The following is a 24,914-nucleotide window of genomic DNA, read 5'->3' as shown; positions in this document are numbered from 1 at the left end:
TTTTGCTTCAGGGAAGGTCCTTGAGATGCTGCAGGGGAAGCCCAAGTGTGCCCCGTTTCATTCATCTCCACGCTCACGTTCGATACATGTATGAGTACTAACTTCCTTTTTTCTTCTTTCTTTCCTTTCAACAGTGCAGATTTGGTCTCTTCTGAAGCTCCTGCAGCCTCTGGGTGATCTGGACGTTGAATTTGGTGGACAGTTAACTATTTGTTCCCTGGGATTGTACTTGCTCTTGCTCTCCTCATCCCCTCCCACGCTCCCCTTTCCTCTGATAAAACTCCAGGGCGTTGTGATATTGCTATGGAGCCCAGGGAGACTTTGGGCAGCTCCCGGCAAAGGGGGGGCGAGGCAGACTTTCTGCCTGCCGCCGTCACCTCGTCGTGAAGCCTCCGCCTGCCTCCGGCTGCACCGGGGAGACGATGCTGCCTGCGGCGGGCTCGGGCAAGGGGATCCCGGTGAGCGGCGAGAGACTGGAGCCTGAGGAAGAGGATGAGCTGGGTTCTGGGAGAGACGTGGATTCCACTTCCAACGCGGACAGTGAGAAGTGGGTGGCAGGAGATGGCCTGGAGGAGCAGGAGTTTTCCATCAAGTGAGGCCAACTTCACAGAGGGGAGTTTAAAACTAAAGATCCAGGACCACCAAGAGAGCCAAGAAGCCCCCAAAGAACTTGGAGAACTATATTTGCCCTCCCGAGATCAAAATCACCATCAAGCAGTCTGGGGAGCAGAAGCTTTCCAGAGCGGGGAAAAATAGCAAAGCAGCTAAGAAGAGGACAGATCACACTCGAAAAAGAAGGTAAGTCCTATTCTTTCTGTTATTTTCCACTTTCGCCTGAAAGGAGAGGGAGAGGGTAGGATAAACCTGCTCAAGCAGTTTGCGTCTGAGGCATAACCTTGGAAGGGTTTGCAAAGCCCCCCTTGGCCACAGAGGAAGTAATGCAGAGCGGGTGTCATCCTGTACTGCTGCGCGCGCTGCGGGGATGATCTTGAAGCTATCCTTCAGAGGGAACCAATTTGGAAGGGATCAAAAGTTCAGCCAGGCCTCTTCTATTTGTTTGCGTGTATTGAGATTTAAGATTAATCATTACATGAGTGATAAATGCAGGAGCCCACTTCTCAAGTGCTTTGTGTCTGAGTGCTAATGCTCGAGCCTCTTGGCAGTTAAAGCTTTCCACTACATTTTTAAATACAGGTATGTGCAAGGCGAGCAATTGAATCCATTCCTGTATATCAGGCGAAGGACTCCATTATTCTTGATTACAGCATTGTGCTAGCAACACTATAGTTATGCTTCAGAAAATACTTTCATTATAAGTCTCATTTTCTTCCAGATGCGTATCATTTTCTTGAAATATCCTTCCAGGAGAAATTTTTGGTACTTTAAGTTTGGGTAAAAATTGATCTTTTTATTTTTATTTTTTCATTTAGTGAAGGAGAGGAGGAGGGAGGGAGGGGAAAGAAAGAAAAATCCTCTCTTCGTATGAGCTGTTTTCAGGAGCACACTTTTGTTTTACTGTTGGGTTGATTTTTCAGTAATGTCCCCTATACTTAGTCTTTGAAACAAATTTAATTCAAGTATTTTCAGCAGCACTGGTGTGTGTGGTGGGAACACTTGCTGACTACTTATGTTCTTTTGGGTGTAGTGGTGTTTTCTGTCCTAGGTGTTAGACAAAGGATCTTTAGTCATGTTGAGGCATTATCACAGTACAAACACTTCCCCTCTGCCTCCTTAGTAACACGTGGCATCATGATGAGGTCAGATAGGAACCCAGATTTGACAAAAGACTCATGAGTATCTCTAAAACCTGGGCAATGTAGGCATCCACTGAGTAGAGCTCAGGGCATGACTTGGCTTTCCTGCTCATGCATCTTGGGATCCCTTGCTGTGCAGGAGGTCCCCACTTCTCCCATACCTTATGCACTTGATTGATGCTCAAAGGGCTACTTGAAGCCTTGAGGAGGCTAATTGCCAGCAGCTTTCCCTGGAGGCAGTCTGCTTGGCAGAATGACTTAGACCAAAATTCTGATAACTCTAAATCCCTTTTCGAAGCATCAGCCTTTCCCATTGACTCAAGGTAGAGCCCAGAGAGATTAACATGGCTCACCCTCAGAGTACTTCTCTTAGAAGTTGAACTTGAAAAAAAAAATCAAAATTAGGAAGAAAAAAATACCAGAATCAAAAGGATTTTTCCCTTAGAATCTTGCTAAATGGCATACTCCATGTGTAAGAAAAAAGTAGCTTTTTTAGCATAGTTTGGCCCTATAATACATTGATAAGAGATTTTCCCACCTATTGAGAAGGACGGGCTGTCTTCTTAGCACCGAGCAACATCTTATTTCCTCTTTCCTCCCTGAACACTTGCAGAGGTCTCAGAGGAACTAGCGGTTGTCTGAGACCATGCTCGGTGACAGCAAAGGTATCACAAGCAATCCCTCCATGACTGTGCAGGAGGAAGAAAGACTTGCAAACCACTGCCTGCCGTGCATGGACAGTGGAGAATATGACTGTTTAGAAATCAGAAGCTTTGTTTCTATTATCTCCCAGTCAGATGGGTGTGGAAGGCAAGTTCATTCCTCCTTGTGGCCGTCCGAAAACATAACCAAATAAAGCTAACTATAAGAAAACTATGTCGAAAGAAAGCACCTTGTAGTGTGGTTCAGCTGAGGGTGAGACTTTAATTGCAGAAGATAAGGAGTTTGAAAGAACATCATGGCCCAAAGGTGGTTGCATCCAACTTGCGCTTGTGCTGTGAGGTCCAAGCTGGCTGTTCTGCGTTCACACCCCCGTGCGCAGGCTGGAAGCGCTTTGGGACAGCACTGGCTTGATCTGGCCATTAACACAAAACAAAATAGAAAAAAAAAAAAAAAAAGAAAAACAGCAGGTGGATGCTGTGAGCAGATGGGGAGAGGGCTGCCGCACCGGCACATCCATTAGCATAACACCCAACGGCTGCCGCGTGGCAGCTGCTGAGCTGGGCTGTGGCAGAGGAGTCCCCAGCAGGGATCTGGAAGACCCTGGTGCTGAGATCTCAAGGGTTTGATGCCTGGAGACCTGCCGCCTGTGTCACCAAGATGGTAAATATCCTGCGTCCCTGAAGCCAAAGAGATTTTGCACACAATTGCCTCTTAGCTCGTGAGTTGCAGGATCAGGCCTTGGCTGCGAGCATCTTGTATCAAGTGGTGATGAAAGGCACTACAGGAGAGGGAGGCTGGAAACTGGTGGAAGAAGTGTTCTGGTGCTGGCAGTGTGATTGCTTTCATGACCGATGTGTGCTTCTTATGGCAATTACAGAGATTTTTTCTTGGAAGTTAGTTAGGAGGAAACAGCAAGTTGAAACCCAAATAGAGATGAAGCTGTCCTGGTCCACCTGTGGGTTTCCCCTGGGAGAGGAGCATTGCAGGTACCTTCTGCATGTACTCGCAGAAACCGTTAAGAGCTGCGGCAGTGGTTAAAAAAAGAAAAAAGCGATTGTCACATTTAAATTAGTCTGGTGGTTTTGATATTTCAGACTCTCACTCTTGATTGCCTGTTGCTTTAATCAGCACAAACTCCAGAAAAGCATCTCCCAGCAGCAGCAGGAGTGAACGATGCATTTAAAACCAGAGGGGCAGATCTTCAGCTGTCTTCACTCCACTCTCTTCCATGGATTTTTGCCAGGAGAGTTTGACCCACGTACACATCTCCCTTGTGCGTGTGAGCAGCATCATTACTTGAGTTTACCACCTCCTTTATGAGTGCAGGGTGTATATATGGGCCCCGCAGACCCTTACATAAGGATGTAGAGCTGAGCATAACCCGAGCTGCGAGTGTCATGTTGGTGTCTCCTGTGGGTGGGATGGGTTCTCCGGCACCTCGTGGAGCAGCACCTGATTTCTCTCTCTCCCCTCCCCTAAGGAGGAGCAAACTCTATCAGGACTTGAAAAATCACTTAAGTTTGTTGCATAATAATTTCAGCCGCATCTCCAGTAGTCCCCTGTGCTTTGAAATACCACTTCAGCATTCTTGTAGGAGTTTCAATACACACGGCACAGAGGGCAAGTAATGAAAACATGGAAGCAATTTAAGTAACAGCATGTGGGTACACAAAGGACTGGTAATGCCAGCAATGTAAAAAGGGGCTGTGAACTGGGGATACAGCATTTATTCAGTGGCCTCTTAGGGAGGAAGAAGATAGGCCTGTTCCTAAGCTTTCCACTGCTCTGCTAATTAGGCAATAGGGGCTAGTGCCGGATTTCTAAAGCTGTGGTCTGGGGAGCGGCGGTGATTAGAAGGGGGCTCTGCGGAGAGCCGTGCTGCTCATGTGCCGAGGCTTGTTTTTTTTTTTGCCTTTGATTCCAGCTGCTACACTATATTAAAAGACGTAAACATGCACTAAATACTTTCCTCATGTTGCTTTTCTGTGTGAGCAATCGCCCCGGGGATGTTACGAGATCGTGAATGGGAGGGGAGGGGGATCCAGGAGAGGATCTGGCTGGGTGTGGTTGCTGATGCCTCAGAGCCAGGAGGGAGGCAGAAGGTGAGAGAGCATCAGCGTTTGGAACCTCTGCTCTGCTGGCTTGAATGCTTGGCTGCAACCCAACGACTTTTCGTATTTTTTTTCAAGTCTTGGCCATGCCAAGTTTCACATCGCCTTCCCCTTCTTGAAAATAAGAGTGAAGGTAGTTTCCTAAACCTGTTCCTAGGGCTGCTCGGGTGGCCGAATCGCAGCTCGGGGTGTCCGTGCGGCCGCTTGTGCGGCAATCGGAAGTGCGCAAAGGTTCTGTAAGCATTTGCTCTGATTTCAACCCTTCGGCGCCTGGGGATGGAGTGGGCTGAACCCTCACTGCTTCGAAATCCGCAAACAGCTCCGTTTCATTTAGTCTGTTTGGAGGGGAAGGGAAGAAAAAAGCCAGGAGCCAAAGGATGTCCTGCCAGCACACTGGCAAGCCCTGCAGCAGCTGCTGTCCCACCTGCAGTGGGGTTGCTCCAGTCCAGCATCCTCAGCATCACTAAAGGTGCCTTTTCCTTTAGATAAGGAAACACTCTGTCAATCTGGTAGGGCACTGAAAGCATGGCACCAAATGCAACAAAGCAATCCATCAGCATTCCCTCCCTGTCGTGTAGCATTTAACAAGTCCCTGATCAGCAATATTTCCCGGTTTTGTTTTATTTCCTTTTTTTTACCCACCACTACCTGCATTGCCGCCCTATCTATTTTCTTGCATCTGCAAACGCTTCCATTTCCTCTCCCTGCTTTCTTTAGGCAGAGCTTGACGAAGTTTGTTTGCAGCTTCCATCATGTACATAGTGCCCTGCTTTGGGGGATGTAAACTCAATATTTTTATAATTATTATTGCACTGGGTTGTTTTGGGAGCTTGGGATGGGTGAATGCATTTTATTGCTGAGAGATAAGCGGCAGCAAGTCAATTGGAAGTAAAGCTTCCTTGTGTGCAGTCAGAGGAAACTCTATCCTTGCGTTTTCTTACAACACTTTTTTTTTTTCCCTTTCTAGTTCCTGCAGGTATCCACCATTTCTCTGCGGGAAGTGGTTCTAGCACTTTTTTATTTGGGATCCAATTCACCGTCTTTTTTCCCTCTGCCCCACACAGGCAACTTTCTCTTGCAGTTTGCCTTTCCTTGAGGACTCTTTCATTCACATGCTTTCCCTCCTTCTTCCAGAAGATCATGAACGCTTCCCCCCACCCTCTTCCTTCTTCTCTGCATCGTTGACTGCACATTGCACTTTCCCTCCAGGTTCTCATGTGCATCCGCAGCTCTTGTCGGATTACCCCCATGCTGGACTCATCTCCCCGGTGATTTGTGTGCAATCTAATTGCTCAAAGTGCATGCTTATTCCTCTTTGCTAAGGGCATCCCCGTGTGAGATGTCCTCTGAGTCAGCTCTTCCTGTTGCGATCCCGAACGCGGCTCGGAGAGTTGACACAAGTGGTTGCTCCCTGTCCTGTGTGTGGCTTAGCAAGGAGGAGAAGGCACTTAACGCGTTGGTGGTGGTACCTGCTCGAAGTCACGAGCTTTGATTTACAGCTTCTTTTTCATTTTTTTCCAAAGGATGGAGCTTCCATAGCCCCTTCAGCCTGGACCTGTTTCTGTGCTGGTTTAGTCCCCACTCTTGCTTAGCAAAGCCTTGAGGCTGCTCTAAATGATGCTGGTGGCAGGTACCTGAAGCTCACACCAGCAGTGTAGACCTCAGCCTCTGTTCAGCTTATGGAAGAGTGATGGAGCTCCAGAAGTGCTAGCACAGTGGGGAGGTGGTCTTCTAGATTCATTTAAGGTGAAATTTGCTTTTGAGCAGCTGAGAGAACAACTCAGAGCTGCTTTAACAGGCACGAGGCTCCTGGCGTTTTTAGAGTCTTCCTACACAAATGTACAGGTGCAAAGCTGCACAAACTCAGCTCTTTGATATTCATCCCAGGTTTCTTTTTGGCTAGCTTTTCTTTCTACCACATTGTTGAAGGCACAAATGAAACAGCTGCAGTTTGATGCCCTCCCACCACAACTATCTCAGGCTCCCCCCAAAAGAGAGCAGGAATGAATTTCTTTGTGAAAACTTCAGAGCTTAAGAAACCAGTTTGACTATGAGCCGAGAACCACTCAGGCCCAGGTTCATCTTGGTATGTGAAGGCACTTGAGGTGCTCAGAGTGGGAGCTGGGTCCTCTTGGGCCTCCACATAGTCATGTGGAGGAGGCTGGTCCCTCTTGAAGGTGGTTCAATCTTCCCTGTGAAGAGCAAGGAGGGTTGGATCTTGGCTCTTACCCTTCCTTCTCCTTCTCAAAACCCTGCTGGAACAGTGTTCACCTTGCGTCATGTCATAGATATCTTGTGACAGGAATAAGGCAGAGTTTCTTTTCCAGCTCAGCGCTCTGCCTGAGCCAGCTGATACCCATCCCTCACTGTCTGTCTATTTCCAAAGAATGGTGACTTTTTTTTTTGCATGTAGTCAAGTATTTCTTAAAGAAGCAAACATCTGGCAGTGAAGGGATGGTCTGGGGAAATCTAAGTAGGCTTTTACTGCTTAATGCCAAGTTCCAAATGAGGAAGACTCCCTGTATTTGATTAGCTGCCATGCGACCAGGGCTTATGGAGGCCATCCGTGTCAAGGACAGGTTTTGTTTTGCAGCAGTCACTCCCACGGCCAAGTTTCGATGGCCCTGTGTGACATTTCCTTGTTTGCTTGTGCTCTGCCTCTCTTTTCAAACTGGGACAAAACGTCCCCAGTGCTGGTTTTGGGGTTGAGGAGATGCTGCAGTGAAACAACTATAGAAATAACTGGGACCAGTGCAGGGAAGCTGGGGGTCCAGCTAGAGGTCCCACCGTCTCTACCACAGAACCATAGGAGGGGATGGGTGCTGCTTCTGGCAGCCTCGTAGAGGCTTGGCCAAGTCGGTGCACACTGGTTGTGTTTTGAAAGCACTGTGGCTTCCAGGCTGTACTGGTTTGTGTCTTCATTTGCAGAGGTTTTGGGATGCACAGGAGTGTCAGTCCTTCATGCGCGTGTTCACGTTCCTCCAGTATCAACTTTTGCATGCAGCACTCCCTCTCCTCTCCTTCCAGGCATGCCTGACCACAGATACCTTCTAATTTACCTCCAGCTTTTTCATCTTCAATCCCTTTTTCACACACACCCCCAGCTAGCCCCCTCAGATCAGGTTGTAATTCTTCACATGCTTCATTCCCAGATGGGCTTCTTGCTGCCTACATTCCCCTGCATAGTCAGTAGGACTGTGTGATGGACTCATCTTGAGTTCATTTGCATGGAAAGAGGGACTTCACCTGGTGCCCTCAGCTTGTCTTTTTTTTTTTTTTTTTCTTTTCCTAAGATCACTGAAGCTTGTGAAAGTCAGTTTCTGACCACTTTCCTCTTATGTGGCTTCTCTGGTGTCTAATGATGGGTGAACTTGCTGGCCAAGCCCTCTTTGGGAGCCCCTCGGAGGTCCCTTTCTTCTGGCTAGCAAATAATTTGAAGAAAACTTTTTTTAATATCATATCTCAAAGGTTTCTCTTCTTACGTAAAATTTGATCAACATTGTTCAAAATATTCCAAAAAACATTGAGGAGTAGATCATGCAGGCAGGCAAGGAGTTTGGGAGTGCATTAACATACATGCAAAAACAAACATGGTGTGATCACGTTAGCCTTGTTTCCTTGGGAAACCAGTCTAAAAATATACAGAGTAAACATGCATTGTTTTGTTTTTTAACGCTGAGAATTTTCCAGCTCTTGAACCTTAAAATGATTCTATTTGATACGTGGCCCTTGAGTACAAGTCCAGTTAGCTGTGTTTTCGTAAGAGCGTTATTTTCCACTTCTTGCAGTGACCTCTCACGTGAATTAGACCAGTGGATGTCAGCCTCTTCATTTCAGGACACAAAGTGCTATTTCTACATCGTACTTATATTTGGACTGTAAGCTGCACACAATTTCTATCAGGAGAGAGATTCTCAAGCCATGGTGTGTACACCAGCAGCAGGATATTGCTTCCAAGTAGGATGGTCAGCCTGGAAAAAAATCTACCACTTCAGAGTGGTATCAAGCAAAATATCTTGTTATTATCTTTTTTGTTTGTTTGTTTTCTGGAGCTGTGGGCTAGCAGTGAAAGAGACAGCAGAAGGTCTACGGTGTCTTACTAGAGAAATAAGGTTGTATATTTTAGATGTGGCTTGGACTGTGGCCACTGTGGAAGGTAGCATGGCTGAAAATTAGGACATGGTCATTCAATTTGGACAGTCAACTGCAACTCTGTTTGCAGAACTAAGTCTGTCTCTACCAGGCTCGTTTTAAGACATGTCTCATGGTGTCTACTGTGGTGGATCCTGCACGAAGGCATCGGGAGAGCCTTTCCTCCTGCAAGAAGATCAAACGCTCAGTAGAAATAAAAGGAGGAGAAATTAAACCATCTTGTCTCTTAGTATAGTATGCGAAACAGAGTAATGAGATTAAGTGACTCACTCAAGGAACCTGTCACAGACAAGGGTGACTCTTGGGCCTTTTTCATTACGCTGTGGTTGCTTAACCGTGACACTACTGAGCCTCCTAGGTGGTAGCCTGATCTTCAAGCATTGAGTGCATAGCCCTTCTGGAAGCCAGTCCTCTTCTACTTGTCATCGAAACTGGTGAATTTGTTTCAAAATGATTAACTCTCTGCATCTTCACTGGTAGCTTAAAAATAAAATTTATCTCAAAGAAGAGATAGGGCTTGATGCAGAAATGAGGGCGGTCGAGTTCTGTGGCCAGTGCACAATCAGTTGATCTAGATGTCCTTAGCAGTCCCTTCTGGTCTGTAAACGCTAAAATGTGGTAAGAGTCAAATGAGGAAGATTTACTGGAGGACTCATTATCTTCTCATCAGTTTCTCATGGCTCGCTGTCTCACCTGGGTGGCAAGGTTTGTAGAGAGAGATGATATCTTTTATTGACATCGGTGTTACAACAACTCTACCACTATAAACCTGGGTGGTTCGTTGAGGAATTTCAGCACTTCACAGCGTCTTAGCTTCATGTGAGCCGCTCTCCATCCTCACGGCTGAAAGATGAGAATCAGCCTAGGGGGGATTTGCAGGTAATTTTGCTTTGCCCAATGCTCTCAGGAGGAATGCAGTGGCACAAGCAAATAAGCCAGAGGCCACGGCCCCTCTCTCTTTGCTGATTGCTCTGTCTGAGGAGGAGAGGGCTGAGCAGTGGACGCTTGGATGTGTCATCACCGATCACGCCCTTGCTTCACCATGGCCAATGTCACTGGTTCCTCACCTGGTGTTTCTGTGAAAAGGCACTTCTGTAATGTGCTCAGCAAGTGTTTCCCAGGAGGGTATGTAGGAAATAGTTTCCTCATACCTTTGAAGTAGAATCTGCATTGTAATTTCTAAATGGACTTTTTTTGCTGTAGTCTCCCCCACGCCCCAGTATATGCTAAAATATTGTGCTGGCCTGGTAGCTTCATCCAAATTTCACCTGCTGTATTTCCAGGTGGGTAAATTGTTGAAAGTTCATCCTTCAGACTAAGAAAAACAGACCTGAAGCAGGTATTTTTCCACTGGGAGAAGCATCACTAGCAAGGGCTTGATCAGCCCTTGTTTCTGCCTCCCACTGAAGTTGTTTCAGCTGCAGGGACAGACCTGACATCAGTATCCTGCCTAACATGTATTAGCAGGGAGCTTGAAGGCGCATGTTTTGTTGCATCTTCCACTGGGAACTGATGGTACTGGATTGACGGCGTGTTTTACTTCTTATCCATGTACGTGCAGGTTCGATGGGGATAATTAATTTGTCTTGCCTGTTTTCTGACGTTGAGTTCACCAGCGCTCGGCTGAGTACTCCTCCCAAAGACAGCCTCTCGCTTTCCATGGGATACTTTCCTTCAATAATTTATGTAATCATTAGGATGAATTCCCTCCAGCCTTTTCTCTCTCTTGTCTTAATTCCATTGCATTACTTGTAATTATATTCCTGATTTGAAGGAGACGTGGCGGGGGGTGGCGGGGGGGGAAGCCTGTTTTCTTCTGTGGCTACAGCACTGTGATAGTAAGAGGAACTGGGAAGAGCATGACACGGAGGGATCGATCTGTCCTTAGGTCATTGACTCTAGGCGTGGGCAGGAGCTGCTATTAGTCACTTAGGGACAGCTACTGCCAACGTGCTTCATGGGAATTTGTGAAGCATGGGGCAGCTCTGTGGGAGGGCAGCACGTCCTTTGCTGCTCTTTGTGCTTTGGTTGGCAATGTGGAGCGTAACCAAGTCGTGTTTCATCCTTGGAGGCAACTTGGGTGCTTGGGATGCAGAGCCCTTGGGTCTGCTTGGGGCACCCTTGAATAGAGGGGGAATTTGGCTGTTGATGTCATCTAGAGGGAAGAGGAGAAGCTTGTGATGGACAGCCAGATCCTTAACCTGAAGCATTTGAGTGCGATAGAAGGACTGACAGTGACTAATGCTTGGCTTTCTACGTCTGCACGAGTTTATATTACTGATGTGTACATAAGACTTTGATAAAGTAGGACAGTTGCTAATTACTGACTAAATAAGCCTTTCACAATTTCATTGTGAATTTGGCTGCTGAACTTTACTTCCACCTGCTAAGATGTTAGTGTGGGGGATTGTCCTAAGGTGCTAAAAACATGGGATGGAAATGTAAAGAAAACTGATCATTTTTCAATCTATCTGGCCTGACTTAAGCTAATAAAACTGAGCATGAGCCTGTGGGGTACAGCAGCTGCATGCTGGAGATACAAGTCGGCTCAGTCCATCTTGGCCACATGGTTTAATAGGCCTCTGTGAAATCCCTGGGTCAGAGGCCAGCCACCATGCCCATCTTTGTCACATCTCGCTGATGTGTATCCTGGCAGGTTTTCTTTTTGTTCCCTCCCCGGCATGGAAAGAACCATCTGCCGGGTTGGCTTTCAGAAGAATTTTGAAAAATACCAATTTCCCTTTGTTGCGAGAAGAGGGGGGAGGGATTGGGACAGAAGGGGGAAGGAGAGCCTGACCTAAACCCAAGCCAGTATTTGCAGGGGTTTTAGAATAGCTTGTATTGTGTTTCCTACTCCCCGAGGAAGGGTTGTCCTCTTTCTTCTTTTCTCTTTGATTCGATTCCCTGCCACTCTGCGAGCAAGTCAGAAGCTGCAGCTGCTGCTGTCAGCTGGGAAGGGAGTCCCCTTGTTTAAAACCCATGTGTTAATCCCTGGTTAGAAAAAGTCAAAATGCTTTATGCTCCCCTTATAGTCCCCTTTGCTTCTGCTTGCCTGCAGCTTCGCTGCCTGCCCACAGTCCTTGTCCCTCATGTGAAAACACAGGTAGAGGTTGATCCCAAACAGCCTTGACAAGGAGCACAGGTAGGATAAAGGTCCATAAACAAATAAACCCAAGACTGGTCAAAGCGACTGAATCTAGTTTTTGAGAGTAGGGAGGGAGTCAGAAAGAACATCAAGTGTGTTGTGAGGTGTGGGGAAAAATTATGGGTGGCTTTGCAAGTAAGGGGAGCTGTTTTTGTCGTGGCTGCTGGACACAGATGGGTAGAAACGTTTGCCCACGGGGACTGTGCTTTGTTCCCTAGGAAAAGCCAGCAGCCCAGTGGGAGAGGAATTTAAACATCGAGATAAGGAGAAAGGAGGATTTGGGGTCTGCCAGATGGACACGGCCACTCAGTCAGAGCTGCAGAGGGTCTGATGGGTAAATCAGAGGCCTGAGGGACTCAGAAAGTTTATCATCAGGTGTGATGCCACAGCGGTGAAGGGTGATTATAGAGTGGCTTGAGGTTGAAAAGGGAGAAGGAAAGATTTTAGATTTTTGACCACGACCTTTTCTCAAAAATACCCTCCCTTTCCTCTGGACCAAGAAAATCAATCACCACAGAGATATGGAGAAAGGAGTTAGATGATGCACAGTACCAACAGAAATTTGAAGGCAGTGCCCTGTAGCTGTTGTGCCTGAATACTACCAAAGAGTGCAGGTTTTCAGCACTTTCTAAGGTCCTTGTCAGTTTGCAAGTGGAAAACCAAAGCAGATAGAGGTGTCTCATCCAGGGCCACCAGAGAAGACATCCTACCTTCTGCTGCTTCAACTGCAGCAAGGATCCCTGCACCCACCGCTGCAGCTTGGTGCGTCCATCAGCCTCCCACCACCACCCAGCTGTCCCCATCCATGAGCTGCAAGAAACAACCGGGGTCCCTATAGATCCTTCCTTACACCCTCTCCCAGACATGATGGTGGGGGCAGACCAGCAGTACCCACCCACCCTGGCAACCCATGGCATAGTGTGGGCTGGCAGGTGGCCCAAAGCTCTTGTGCACAGACTCCTTCCCAGCAGATTACCCATGACCTCTGCTCCCCGTTTTGGGTGGTGGGAAGGAGCCCGCAGCCGCTGTTCGTCCCCCCACCCGGCTCCAGCCCCTTCCCTGCCATGGCCCCTCGTTAATAAAGAGGAGTAATTGGGAGCCCTCCCTCCATCCCGTCTGGTGTGAGGCCATTTGTGTGCCGGAGGAGGAGGGGCAGATCCGGCACTGGGGGGGCTGGCAGCAGGGGAGAGAGGGAGGGAAAACTCTTTTGTTTGTTCAAGTAATTTAGACCTCAGATGTTTGGAAAAAAAAAAAGGAAAAAAAAAACCCACTTGATCAGCCCTGGTAAAGGTGTGCTTCTGGCACATAAAAATATCTCGATAGCAGAGGGAACAAATCGCAGCAAAGAAGTGTGGATTGTGGGTTTAAGCATTTAGGTTTTTGTTTCTCAGGTTTGTCAGGAGCGATATGAATTGTTTAAAACATAAAAAAACCCACAACAAAATCCCCAAAGTAAAATCTGTTTCTGACCTTCACAGAGATCTCCACATCCCGACGCTGCCTTTAGTTGTGAAGGACTAAAAGCGGAGAGCAGGCTGAAGTCTGCGTCCATTCCCGGGTGTTGCTGCTGGGTGTTTGCTTTGTGTCTGCTCTGCTTAGCCGGGACGAGGTGAAGCATAGGGAAGTTGCTGGTTTTTACAGCTGATAAATTTTGCTTTCTGCTTTATGTGCACCCTGCCTTTGGAGTCAAGACTTTCTGCTTCATGTGCACTAACGCGTCGCCTTTGGTGTCTAGATCGCAGCTCTCCTACGCGTCCCTGTACCCCAACATTCTCTTTAAGCATCTTGCTTTTTTTAAAATGGGAATGGAAAATCAAAGAAAAAACTTAACAAACTTCCTTTAGACTCAGTAAAACTCACCTTTAAACCTCAGTGATGAGTCAAAACTATGTAAAAAGTGTCCACACTGTGGTGGGCTTTGCTGTTGAAACCATTGCGTTTCAACTGCGTGAAAGTTGTGGAAAAATGCATGTGGGATATGCAGAATTAAATTTTTTCTTTTTTTTTTTTTTTTTTTTTTTTAAGGTAGAGAATAGGGTAATGGTGTGAAAGAACGAATTAGTTATGGCAAATCTTATTAGTGTCCATTGTAAGCAGAGAAGCAGAGACATATGGGAGCACTTACAAAATTATTCCTTGTTTATTCAGCTTCGTAACCGAAGCAAATTTTTTTGCATAGTGTCATTTATTTGGCAACTGGAGGGGTGTGGAAGGTGTGTGTATATGTAGCTAAAAGGGGGGAAGGGGGACTGCAGTATTGGTATTCCATTAAAACTGATGCTCAGTGCTTTGTTTGTCAGGTTTTGGCAAGGCTTTTTGCTTTGAAAGCCATTCAGAGAGGATCGGAGCAGATGGCAGGGAGATCCTGTTTGTGTTATTTTTGGACATTCCCATTGAAAGTCTCAGATTGTTGTCCTTTTTTTCCCCCTTCCCCCACTCGTGTGTGTTTTCTTTCTTCCTTCCTTTCCTCTCTAATTTTTGAGAAGTGGCTTTTTTTTTTTTAAAAAGCCTATATTCTTAATAACACAACGTCACCTAAAAGCCGGGTGTGTTTCTGATGAACCAAGCTGTGGATATTTTATTCCTGTCTGCCTAGATTTGGAAAAAGTTGCAGGGGGGACTGTCTCCTCCTGAAGCGGTACGAGCGGCATTAGGAGGGCGGGCGGATTGGATAGGGATGGGAAGCCAGACTGCCATTTTGGTGGGTTCATCTCACAGAATCACAGAATCACAGAATCGTTAGGGCTGGAAGGGACCTTCAAAGGTCATCTAGTCCAACCCCCCTGCAAGGAACAGGGATATCTCCAACTAGATCAGGTTGCTCAGGGCCTCATCCAACCGGGCCTTGAACGTCTCCAGGGATGGAGCATCCACCACCTCTCTGGGCAACCTGTTCCAGTGTTCTACAACTCTCATAGTAAAAAATTTTTTCCTAATATCCAACCTGAATCTACCTCCCTCTATTTTAAAACCATTACCCCTTGTCCTATATTATCTCAATAACAGAACATCTCCCCAGCAGATCAGCAGCTGTATTAGACCCAGGCAGCAAGTTTAGATTGAAGGTCTCTGATAAAACAACTGTAGTGACTTGCATGACACGTGCTCGTGACCTCCGTCTTTTTTAAGCCGTTGTGGTGGAGAAGGCCAGCTATAGATAGGCTGGAAAACTGAACTATGCCCTGGCTCTTCACGGTGGTCTTCCCATGTCACTGATGAGATTCATTGGTCTTAGGCAGCCCAGAAGGCTTTTGTTCTACCATCGTCTGCACCCAGATTGTGCTGGGAAGAGAGAACTTCATTGCCTCTCATTCCTGGTATAAGCAGGTTTCCCAAGCAGTAATTTAGCTTCACATAACACTGCTGGAAACGTCTGCAGTGCTTTTCATGTGGAAGTCTTTGCCGAAGCCCTTCACAACCTTTGTGCAGGCAAAGCTGAGCCCGATCCAATCAGTTAAAGCACTTGGCTAGCCCAGGTCTATCAGCGGGGATGTGCACACACAAAGAAGATGGGAGGTCTTGGCTGGAGCTGGTATCCAAAAGTTCAGGTGATTCACCCAAAGCTCATCCACATGATTAAATCTCTTAAGCTAAGCTGGAAATCTCGAGGAAACAAGCTTTCTCATGCTTGTTCAGTCAGTGGTTACTCCCAGCTAGAAGCAGATATTTAAATCCTCAAGTCTTGACGTCAGCTCATATTAGAGGCGTATTTGCACAGGAAAATGGCCTACAAGATCATTAAGGTTTGGCCCAGAAAAATGAGCACATGAACTTTACAGGGTTTAGTTTAGCTACTCGAACTCTTTAAGACAGTGTGGTGCAGGTTTTGTTTGAGTTTGAGGTGATGATTCATTTTGGTTTTTATATTGCTTGAACCTGTGTGCCCACATCCTCAATTATTTTTTTTTTTTTTAACCGGTGCACTGACGGAACCCGCTTCAGAAACTCTCATTTAATTCTTAACTGAAAGAAGGCTCAGAAGTCTTTCACTTGCATGGGAGCACCTGAGTTTCAATGCTGTAGCTGCAAGAGAGGTCTGCTCAGATTGTAGTGGGAGACCCAGGATGTGTGATGTCACTTGAAGTGCATTTCACTGGCTAGAATAAGCTACAGAGGGGGAAAAAAAACCAAACCAAAACAAAACACCAAAATCAAACCTCATCTTCTTCCTTTTAGCTCTTGCTAGATGATGAACATCCTCTTGGCAGGATTTTTGCTCTGCAGTGCTGACTTTTACACCTGCCTTATTAAAGTTTGGCAGCTCGTCCTTGTTACCTACTGGACGAGCCTTCTGCTCAGAGGACCTTCCCCTGCTCCTGGGGTGGCACGGCCGCTCTGCCCGGTGAGGGTTTCCCTTCGAGAGCTTCCAGCGATAAGGGCTTTCCTGGTCTGGCACGTTGAGAAAGGAGCCAAGCAACAGTCTCAGCCTAGACAAAAGGCAAACTCGACCTACTATTTATGTAGTTACTTAAACATGATTTAACCTAAATAATGCACACTGCAACTCGTCCGGGGGACAGGGGGGAAGGGGAGGAGAGGGGCTTGTTTCTAATGAACCGGGAGACAGCACAATTAATTACATATGAAGGACAGATAACAGACAGCAAACTGTCTACAGCAGAGAGAAAAAAAATACCGACGTGAACAATTAAAGCGCCCACGTGATGGAAGGGTCAGCGGTTTCTCATGCAGCGGGAGGCTGGGCACAGCCCCGGGAGAGCCGTGGCGGATGGTCGGCTGAGCGGCTGGCTGGGGGGGAGACTGGGTGGGCATGGGCTTTCAGGGCCCTGCGCCATCAAAGCCGAGCAGGCGCTTCTGAGGCTGACAGGCTGTGTGCTCTGGGCATTATTTTCATCACACACGCTTTTGACAGCGGAACCGTTAGCTACTAATCTCGGCGACACGAGAGACAGGTTGGAGAGAGGCCGAGGTGGGAGAAGAGCAAAGGCTCCATGGGCAATTAGGTACCTGCCTCAGGATGCCACCAGCCATGTGGAGGAGAGCTGAGACGATGGAGGCCTTCTTTTCCTCCTTTTTTTTTTTTAAAATACCCCTGTTAATTTTCCTCATCATCTTCCAGATGTGGAAGCACAAATGCCAGCTGCTGCTATATCGAATTCTTCGAGGAGCGTGGTCAGAGATTTGCACCCTCTCTGCTCTCCTCCAAAATTGCGGTATTGGAGTCTGGCACAAGTTATCCCCCCCACTGATTTTATCCTTCCCACCAGCCTGGCCCTCAGTCAGCCCTTAGCTGTAAAGATTTGAAGGTAAAGTCCGATGGATTAGCCCAGGGAAGGGCCAAAGGTTAAATGAGCGGGGCTAGCAGCATGCAAAGGGCTACGATTGAAATATTTGCTGAATGCTGACAGGCAGCAGAATAGAGGCAGACAAGTGGCAAATTCCTGTTTTCTCCTCTAATTGAGAAAATATTTTGAGTGGTATTCAGGCAGGCTGCAAATTGAGACTCTGGGAAAGTCAGCCAGCCGGGGAGGGGAAGGAGGGGAGGGCTTCAGCAGGAACACCATTCCCGCTAAACCTGTTTCCAAAAATGTTGCACTTACGCTTTTGGAAATCCCTGGAGCCTGGTGCCTACGTTTTGCTTGGTCATTTTTCCCATGCAACTGTGAACTCAAAATGTCTCCCAAGCAGAATTTGACCCGTTCGTGATGTTTTTGCAGCCACAGAAGTCTTGCTTTTCAAGTCTAACTTCTTGCATGGAGACACTGCCATGAGAAATCTGGGTGTTGTGAGGACCCAGCTATCGTCTGCTGATCAGAAGGTGAATGAGCTGTTTCAGCAAACAATGCAGATGAGATCTGATGGTGTGTTGGTAAAACATGACAACTACTCAACTCTCGAGTACATCCACTCGTAGCATGGACAATACTCAGCTGCCTTTCAAGCCTGACTGATGCATGATGCTTGTGTGCCCGGGCAGGGCTGTTACAGTCATTGTGAAAGTGAAGGGAGAGAAATTGTGTCTGTCTGGTGCATCACAGATCAGCTGCACCGAGTGCTGCCTCAACCTGGCCCTCCAGCCTCCCTCACTTGCTCTTGGATATGGATGGTAGGCTCTGGTGACACTAGTGAGAAAGGAATTCCAGCTGGATGTGAGCAAAAGCAGTTAGCTGGCCTTTCACACCCTGAAAGGTCTTCATCCGAGGTGTGATTTAGTTCTGCACATCCCCTCTGCCCTAAGCCCTCTGCCTACCTCTTAAGCCAAAAAGCAGCACAAGGGTCTGTGGAGTTTACGTTCACTTCTATATGCTCATGTCATAAAACTTAGAGACCGACCTATAAAATGTTTTCTGGAGAATGCCATAGCTGCAGGAGAGGAAGGTTTTGGCAGGGGTGTATCCTATTTGTGGCCAGTAAGTTGTGTTGTGTTAGGGCTCTCAAAGGCTTGTGTGCTCCTTAAAGATACCTACGAGGCAGTTGTGAGCTTTTTTTATAGTTCATATAGGCTTGGTTAAAGCTTCAGTGTTCACCAGCAGGTCCAAAAGTTCTTTGTTAAGCAAAGGGAAAGAGAGCTGGCCTTGCTTTGTGGATCGTCTTCAAGTGGGGCATGTTGAGGTCTGCCAGGGTTCCCTTCTGCTGACCTTGCCTTGCAGCTGGCCCTGGAAAGCAGGTGACAGGGTCGGGGTGATCGTTCTGCTCCCAGCGCAAGGCAAGGGACGACTATTTTCTAGGCACGTGGCCATAAAGCGGCCTGCGTATTGGGTTGCTCAGTGCTGCAGATTTGTGCCTTGATTCAGAAGTGCTTTATTAGCAGTCCTGTGGTGGGAGTAGGCATCACAGTCACCACCTTACAGTGGGGAAACTGAGGCACTAACATGCATAGAATCATAGAATGGTTGGGTTGGAAGGGACCCCAAAGATCATCTAGTTCCAACCCCCCTGCCATAGGCAGGGACACCCTCCACTGCACCAGGTTGCCCAGAGACTCATCCAACCTGGCTTTGAACACTGCCAGGGATGGGGCATTCACAACTCCTCTGGGCAACCTGTGCCAGTGCCTCACCACTCTCAGAGTGAAAAATTTCTTCCTTAGATCTAATCTAAATCTATACTTCCTCTCTGTGTAACGCTCTGTATCAGCAAGAGCTGCAAACGAAGCCCCAGCTCATTTAGTCACCAAACCATCCTCCTGCCTTTAAATCACGGGTCTGTCCTGACCTTCCCGTAGCCCCCTCAGTCACTGCCCGGGTTGCACAAGTGAGAACAAAGTGACACTTGTTTGCCTCATCCAAAGAGCTCACTCAAGCAGGTGATTGTCTTGCCTCCTTTTTCAATCCCGAAACAAAACGTTGAAAGTGTTGTCCTGGGATGTAAAACATCCCGTGTATTCCCCTGGGACAGGATTTTTGCGGTTCTGAGTGCAAGTGGCACTGAAAGGAAAAGAGGTCAGCATTACAGGACACGGGGAATAATTCCCAGGTGCGGAAATCAGGAGAAAGAGGCGAGCACTTGTCTCCTGCGCTCTTCACAGGGCGAGGAGCAAGGGAGTTTTAATGCCTCTTGCTGCAATCGCTAAAGAGTTGATCCTTCTTTTGCAAACATGCCAGGAAAAAAATGAGTGAGAGGATGACAAGCCAATGAAAATCAGCCAAAACCCATTTTTTGTTTATTTGGCTTGGGGATATCGAGAGGCCAGAGATCTGAGACCAACCCCAAACCCTGTCTTGCAGCAAAGATCATGGTTCCCAGCCATGAACCCCTGCTCCTCTCCAAGAGGGAAGTTTCTCCCTTCTATATTCAGTTAAAGAGGTTTGGTTTTATTTAATCATGTATATTTTCAGCACATATTTGCATGAAGGTTTGGGGCTTAAACTACGAAGGAATTTGGACCTCAAAACCCAGGTGCATCCAATATGCAAGCCAAGGAATGGGAAACATGGATTTTGTGCTTAAAATAAAAATACCAAGCCATTAAACTTCCTTTGTTTTGATTTCCCTCTTTGCAAATAAAGGATATGACAGCACACGCCATCCTCTATGATAAAGGAAGTAGGTCCTAAGGTCTGCAAAGCATTTTGTACCCCACAGTGATACCTAAGTGTCACTCATTTTATTTGGCCTGCTCTGGTTTCTAGTCAAAACGAGAGACACACAAAAAGATCTTGAGTCAGATATGCTTTTGGTTTCTCTTTGAATTGGAAGGCCCAGAAATGAAGGGGGAGGGGGAGGGAGACAGGAGATACAAACTGAAACTAAAATGGAAACTTGAAGAAGTCCAAGAGAAATGGAAGATCTGAGCTTTGCCGGGGTGTCTTCAGCTGTAACGATCTGAAGATTGAGCTCACCCTGGGGTGGGATATCATAATTCTTCATGTAACAAAAAGAGAAGAGCTTCCCTCAGGGGACTGATGAGTCTGGTCACTTCAAGAGTTTAAGTTTCTATATTAATACTCGTAGTACCAACCTTTTTTAGCAGAGCTCTTTTTATGGGGAGAGCCAGACTGCTTTGAGTATCAGTTTTCAGGGGAAACTGAGGCTCACAGCTGTAACCTGAGTTGCTGCGGGTTATCCGTATATGTCGTTGCTGTTTCAAAAAACTTAAATGTCACAATTTCCAGCCTAGTACTTTTTCCTCCAGGCCATAATGTTTCTCCAGCTTCATCTACTCATTCACTCAGGATTTTACCTTGAGAAGAATTGGTTTCTGACCAGAAGTTTAGAAATTTGTTCCTTTTCACAAAGCAAATTTTTTTTTTTTTTCCCCTCTCCATGCACGTGGTTTCTGGTTCTCAGCAGCTTGTTTCTCTGGAGTAGGTTAAAAGAGCCTCCTGCCAGCCCCATGAAACAGAGTTTCAGTGAAGAAGTGACCAAAATCAAGCCTGGGTAGAAGTCTTGTTTGGATGTCTGTAATCTTACTCAGCAGCCCAGACTTTGATTTTTGTCTTCTCAAATGAATGGGTGGGAGGCATGGGTGATAACAGTTCAAAGCAATGCAGTTCCTAGCATCTGGGGCTGAAAGGAGGGAGAGCATTCTACAGTAAGGGCTATCAACATCATGATATTATTAAATCAGTTGCTTGCCCCGTTGCTGCCAAGTTTTGCAATTGGGATAGTGTCTCAGTTTTTTGTCATTTCTTGCAGGACATTTTGATTATTTGGAATATTTTTGGAATTATACTTCATCCATCTCCTGTTGCCTTTTCTTGTTACACCTGAGGCAAAAATGATGAGCAAATGTAGGTGAAAATAAATATCAAAAAGATGGTGAAGTAACATGTTTGGGCATTGAAGAAAAGGAAAAGTTTGGTAAAGTTTAATGAGTTTGGTTGGAAAGATGTCTCTCAGACTTTGAATGAAAGTTGTCTTTCTCTTCCCCAAAAATGTGATTATTTTGTCAAAGAATGAAAATGCTCAGAAATTTGAGTATTTTTGAGGTTTCAGACACCCACAAAAATAGTCACATTGCCTTCAGGGAAATTAAATGAAAATAAACACACTTTTTTGGCCACATATGGCTAGATATGAGAGATCACTGGGCCTTTTTTATTTTTTTTTTCTAACTGACACCATTATTAAACTGAGTCCAAACTAAAGATTTATAAGTGTCCGAGTTCCTCCCACTGGTTTGATTTTGGCCTTTGAAACTCCAAGCAGGCCAGGGAGGAGGCTGGCTCCAGCTGGCAACAGGCGCGGCAGCCACCACACTGCCCTGGCCCCACTTTTCCTCCCGGGCTGCCCCTGGCCTCTGCTGGGAATTAAGGGGATTTTGGTTGTGCTTTGTCTCCTTCACTGCAAATCAGGCTGCCTGGCTGGCTGCTGACTCTCTTCTCACTCTCGCCACTGACTGGTCTGTTACTGCTCCAATTCCTGTAATTCTAGGTCCAGCTCTTGCAGTGGTGTAAAACAAAGCAAAAAGCCCAGAGCTTTGCTTTCCTTTCTCTTGTTGCTGGTGCGTAGGCTTCGGTCTAGTCTTAAATAGTAGATTTGTGTCCCACCGTGACTCAAAGCCTTGTTGTTTTTTTTTTTAATTTCCAACCCGAGTGGTGGGACATGGAGTTAGGGAAGGCAAATGGCCTTAAAACACCCCTAAGAGTGAGAATCTAATGAGAAGCATCAGCTAAGACAAGCGTTGTGACCTTGCACGAACTTCATGGCTGGGAGATGTGGGACTCTCAGGAATGGAGGGGCTGAGGTCTTCAGGCTGCTTTCACATCTTTAACTCTTCATACTAGTGATGTGGTTGGGTGTCCTTTGCCAACGAGTGACAACATCCTACAGCAATAGTCTCTGGGTATGTTCCCCCTCTTGCTGGCATTGTTAGGCATGATTTGGCACTGAGAAAGCTCCTCTTTAAGGGTAGCAGAAGTTTTTTGGCCTTTGTGAGGCTAAGACGGGCAAAAACAGTCCCCTGAGTTTTCAATCACTGCTAGTGATCTTCTAATAATTCCTGCTGGAGGTTGAATAATCTTGACAGATCAAGGAGTCATGGCTGAACACCTTGGATATTCTGGATTAGAGATGATCCTAATACTGGTTTTGAAAACTCTCAGGCTCACTGATGAAGTCCTATAAAGAAAAAATTTCTTGCCTTTAAACATGGGAGAAGGGAAAGAATCACAGAGAATTAAAGGGACTTTTCAAACATCAAACTCGCAGAGGGAAAGTAAGTCCAGGACCCCAAAATTTCTCAGTGTCAAACCAATAGTGTAGTCATGAGAGAACAGCTTCTCCTCTTAGCCTGACATGCAAATGTGATATATTTGGGAACCTCAGAACAAGAAGAAATGTGAAATAGTGTGCTTCTGGAATGGCTTGGGGCTTAAAAGCTCCAGTCAGAGATGTGAAAGATGGTCCCTGCTGCTCCTTGACCCTCCACAGATGCCATCCTGAGAGTGGGCACATCAGGAGATCTCCCACTGCATTCTCCTGAAGAAGCTGGCTGCCCGTGGCTTGGACTGGTGTATGTTTCGCTGGGTAAAAAACTGGCTGGATGGCTGGGCCCAAAGAGTGGTGCTGAATGGAGTTAAATCCAGTTGGCAGTTGGTCACAAGTGGTATTCCCTAGAGCTCAGTAATGTGGCTAGTTTTGTTTAATATCTTTATCAGATATCTGGATGAGGGGATTGTGTCCATCCTCAGTAAGTTCGCAGACAACACCAAGTTGGGCGGGAGTGTTGATCTGCTTGAGGGCAGGAAGGCTCTACAGAGGGATCTGGACAGGCTGGATCGATGGGCCAAGGCCAGTTGTATGAGGTTCAACAAAGCCAAGTGCTGGGTCCTGCACTTGGGTCACAACTACCCCATGCAGAGCTACAGGTTTGGGGAAGAGTGGCTGGAAAGCTGTCTGGTGGAAAAGAACCTGAGGGTATTGCTCGACAGCTGACTGAATATGAGCCAGCAGTGTGTCCAGGTGGCCAAGAAGGCCAAGAGCATCCTGGCTTGTATCAGAAACAGTATGGCCAGCAGGACTGGGGAGGTCATTGTGCCACTGTACTCGGCACTGGTGAAGCTGCATCTCAAATAGTGTGTTCAGTTTTGGGCCTCTCACTACAAGAAAGACATTGAGGTGCTGGAGCGTGTCCAGAGGAGGGCAACAAAGCTGGTGAAGGGTCTGGAGCACAAGTCTTATGAGGAGCAGCTGAGGGAACTGGGGTTGTTTAGCCTGGAGAGAAGGAGGCTCAGGAGAGACCTCATTGTTCTCTACAACTACCTAAAAGGAGGTTGTAGCCAGGTGGGGGTTGGTCCCTTTCCCGAATAGCAAGTTGCACCAGGGGAGGTTTAGATTGGATTTTAGGAAAAATTTCTTCGTCAAAAGAGTTGCCAGGCATTGGAACAGGCTGCCCAGGGAAGTGGTTGAGTCACCATCCCTGGAGGTATTTAAAAGACTTGTAGGTGTGGTGCTTAGGGACATGGTTTAGTGAAGGACTTGGCAGTGTTAGGTTTATGGTTGGACTGGATGATTTTAAAGGTGTTTTCTAACCTAAATGATTCTATGATCTTTTAGGGTTGGGACCCCAGGGAGGTGCACCATGTTCAGGAGTCAGCCTGAATGCCATTAGCTCAGTGTTGGTCGCTCATAGCTCCCACACCTCAAAACAAAAACGCCAAAATACACCCCCACCAACCCTTCCCAGCTGTCAATATTGCACCCCCTTTCCATTGACTTTATTACAGTTCATTGTTATCACTAACTGGAGAATTTTGATTTAATGCTGTATGGGACAGATTACACTCAACATCATTCGCCATTCCTTCCATCCTGTTCCCACAGAATAATGTAAGATGATCTTTAGCAAGTCCTCTATTTTTAAAAGAAAATCCAAACAGAGGAATCTGATAGCTGGCTCCATGTGCCGTTCTGTTCACTGGAACATCTTCCCATTGTAGCAACATCAAATGTAAAGACTGAGGGACTTGACCCTGTAGGTGCCAACTAAATGTTCAGCTGTAGGAAATATCTTTGCTGCAGCACTACTGTGGAAGCAATTAGGTAGAAGATAATGGATGGGCTGCAATAAGATAGGAGGAAATGACTCCGCGGAGGTACCTTGTGGTGAGGTCATAAACCACAAGAGCAAAGTGTGGATGGGCTGGTGATGTCAGCCGAAACCTGTGGTGAAATTCATGTCTTCGCAGAGGGCTTTTCTCTGGCTGCTGTTGTTGTTGCTGTTTTAACTGTTCCCAAAGTTGGAGGCCCTGCTTTGGAGTGACTGCAGCAGTGTTAAAGTTGGAAACGTTGCTGTGTTTTGGTTTTAGGTGAACTTCTGGTTTTTGTTTCCAGTGTCGCAAAGTATTTTACGTTCACAAAGCATTTCTTCCTTTCCGAAGGCTGCAAGTGGGCTGCTTGGATTGGGAGAGGCATTCTGTATTAGTAAGGACCACAAGCCCAACTGCTGGAAAAATCAATGCAGCCTTTGCTTTGGGACATCTGTTACCACACCGTGCATGTTACTTATGCAGTTGTAGAAAAATGGAGAGCCTCAGACAGACAATGCTTTTTTTGTCTAATGGCTGCAAGCAGAAAAATGATAATGCACAAAAACATTCAACCTGCTCAGTTTTGATCTGTTGTAGAGTCAGGATGCAGCTGGAAAACGCAAGTGTGAATCAGAACATCACAGAGTCATAGAAC

General features: G+C 46.6%; 1 protein-coding gene across 1 annotated transcript in view; it reads left to right on the top strand.

Annotated features, from left to right (window-relative positions):
* The first annotated feature begins 303 nt into the window (after positions 1-303).
* SETBP1 (SET binding protein 1) overlaps positions 304-24,914 on the top strand; it is a 272,487-nt gene continuing 247,876 nt past the window's right edge. Inside the window, 5 exon segments of the mRNA XM_086629708.1 lie at positions 304-384; positions 387-593; positions 595-636; positions 638-764; positions 767-798. Coding sequence (XP_086485834.1) covers positions 304-384; positions 387-593; positions 595-636; positions 638-764; positions 767-798 — 489 coding nt within the window.

This window comes from Tauraco erythrolophus, chromosome Z, assembly GCF_009769465.1.
Source record: "Tauraco erythrolophus isolate bTauEry1 chromosome Z, bTauEry1.pri, whole genome shotgun sequence".
NCBI classification, from domain to species: domain Eukaryota; kingdom Metazoa; phylum Chordata; class Aves; order Musophagiformes; family Musophagidae; genus Tauraco; species Tauraco erythrolophus.
Note: the sequence above shows the minus strand (reverse complement) of the source record. Positions and strands in the feature narration are given on the sequence as shown.